Genomic DNA, 1,947 nt, shown 5'->3' on the forward strand with positions numbered 1-1,947 from the left:
TTAGATTAATCTAAACTACAGCCGTATTGAAACAATCATTAGATTAATCTAAACTACAGCCGTATTCAAACAATCTTTAGATTAATCTAAACTACAGCCGTATTCAAACAATCTTTAGATTAATCTAAACTACAGCCGTATTTGATGCGCACCATCACGTTATCACCATCATTCTTGTACCCTGCACAGTGGAAACATTCTTTACAATCTTTAACCCTGATTCTTTAACATAGACACCTGATGACGGTTTTTAAATGAATCACAACTTTCATAGTTTCTATCATTTTTATTTATTGTATTTAAAAAAAAAAAGTTAATCAGTTGGTTTTTATGTAACTGGTAAAAAGTCACATTTTCAAATAAAATTTCAGTCCTGATCAAAATAATATTGAATAAATGTATTAATCATATTACTGTTAACCCGGTTGTTATAATCTTTATATTTTGAAATTATATTAACCAATTTTTTTTTTTAACTGGACATATTTTGACCTAAAAATAAAACCTTACCACAAGTTTTTAATATGAATAAAATGTTTAATCAAATCAAACTCGGGCAGTTTGTTCACCTGACCCGAGATATTTTATCAGAAGAAAACCAGCAAAGAAAACACAAATCAGCATGAGAAGGAAATATTTTACCGTTTTAGGTCTCGTCCTCTGCAACAATAATAATTACAAAAGTGTCATATTTACAGGTTTCCAGTCTGAGCAGAAGTGAGGCTGCAACATCAAAATATATACATTTAATGTGGAATTAAAGAAATAAAGATAAATATACATTTAACAGAAGCTTGTCATTAAAGAAAGAAATACTTTTCATCTTCTTTAGAAATAACATTAAAAAACATCTAAAATGTACATGTGCAATGTTAGACAATTATTTAGCTCAATGCAATTCATCATGTTAATAAAAAAATATATTAATGTTTAAGAAGTGATTTAATTGGATGGTCCGACTGATGAGTGATGCACATATTTTGGTTTTATGTTCTGGGTAAATTTGCAGCATTTCTTCTTCAGTGATGGAAACGAAACAGGCTGAGAGGACTCGGACCTTTCTGACTCGGAGAAAGTTACATTTAAATAAAAGTTAGAGCTCGACACAGGAGTTTAATGGACCTGTTTGTTGGGTAGCAGCGATCGATGGCCCGTGTTGTGAATAAATAAGTTTAATTGACTGAAGAAGTTAAGAAAGAAAACATCAGGTCAGTTCAGATCTCTCCAGCACCATCTGGACTACAACCTGGACCTGATGTTTGTGGGGAGACGGTAAAATCAAAACGCTCGTGTCGGTTTCTCGGTCGTGCCGGTTGACTGGAAACAGGCCAGATGTTCTGGTTGGTTGAACGAGATGGATCTGTCTCAGGGTTCCCCGGTTCCTCCGGTTCTGTCTGTCGTGGCGTTGGACGAGACGCCGGCGTTGCTGCTGGCGTGCTGGCGTCTTCGTTTCCTCTCTCTCTTCCTTCCAAGTCCTGCGTTTTTATTCTGTCTTCTTTCTGACAAACAGAAAGAGGAACGGGAAAATGACAAATCAGAAACGAAACAACCAGAAGATTCAAACTTCATTTTTCATTCAGGCTTTACTTTGACTTTTCATCCCATTTTTCTTACATTAACAGGTAACCTGTTAACCTGTTAACCTGTTAACCTGTTAACCTGTTGACCTGTAACCTGTAACCTGTTGACCTGTTAACCTGTTGACCTGTAACCTGTAACCTGTTGACCTGTTAACCTGTTGACCTGTTAACCTATTGACCTGTTAACCTGCTGACCTGTTAACCTGTTTACCTGTTAACCTGTTAACCTGTTTACCTGTTAACCTGTTGACCTGTTAACCTGTTGACCTGTAACCTGTTAACATGTTGACATGTTAACCTGTTGACCTGTTGACATATTAACATGTTAACCTGCTGACCTGTTGACATATTAACATGTTAACCTGCT

The 1,947-nt window shown here is 35.7% G+C and overlaps 1 protein-coding gene across 1 annotated transcript in view; it reads right to left on the reverse strand.

The window, feature by feature from the left end:
• Window positions 1–1,365: 1,365 nt before the first annotated feature.
• The window catches only part of rspo4 (R-spondin 4), a 32,706-nt gene continuing 32,124 nt past the window's right edge, over window positions 1,366–1,947 (reverse strand). The window contains exon 5 of the mRNA XM_037679748.1: window positions 1,366–1,499. Coding sequence (XP_037535676.1) covers window positions 1,366–1,499 — 134 coding nt within the window. The remainder of the gene's footprint in view (window positions 1,500–1,947) is intronic.

The sequence above is a fragment of the Nematolebias whitei genome, chromosome 7, assembly GCF_014905685.2.
Source record: "Nematolebias whitei isolate Nwh7 chromosome 7, NemWhi1, whole genome shotgun sequence".
Taxonomy (NCBI): Eukaryota; Metazoa; Chordata; class Actinopteri; order Cyprinodontiformes; family Rivulidae; genus Nematolebias; species Nematolebias whitei.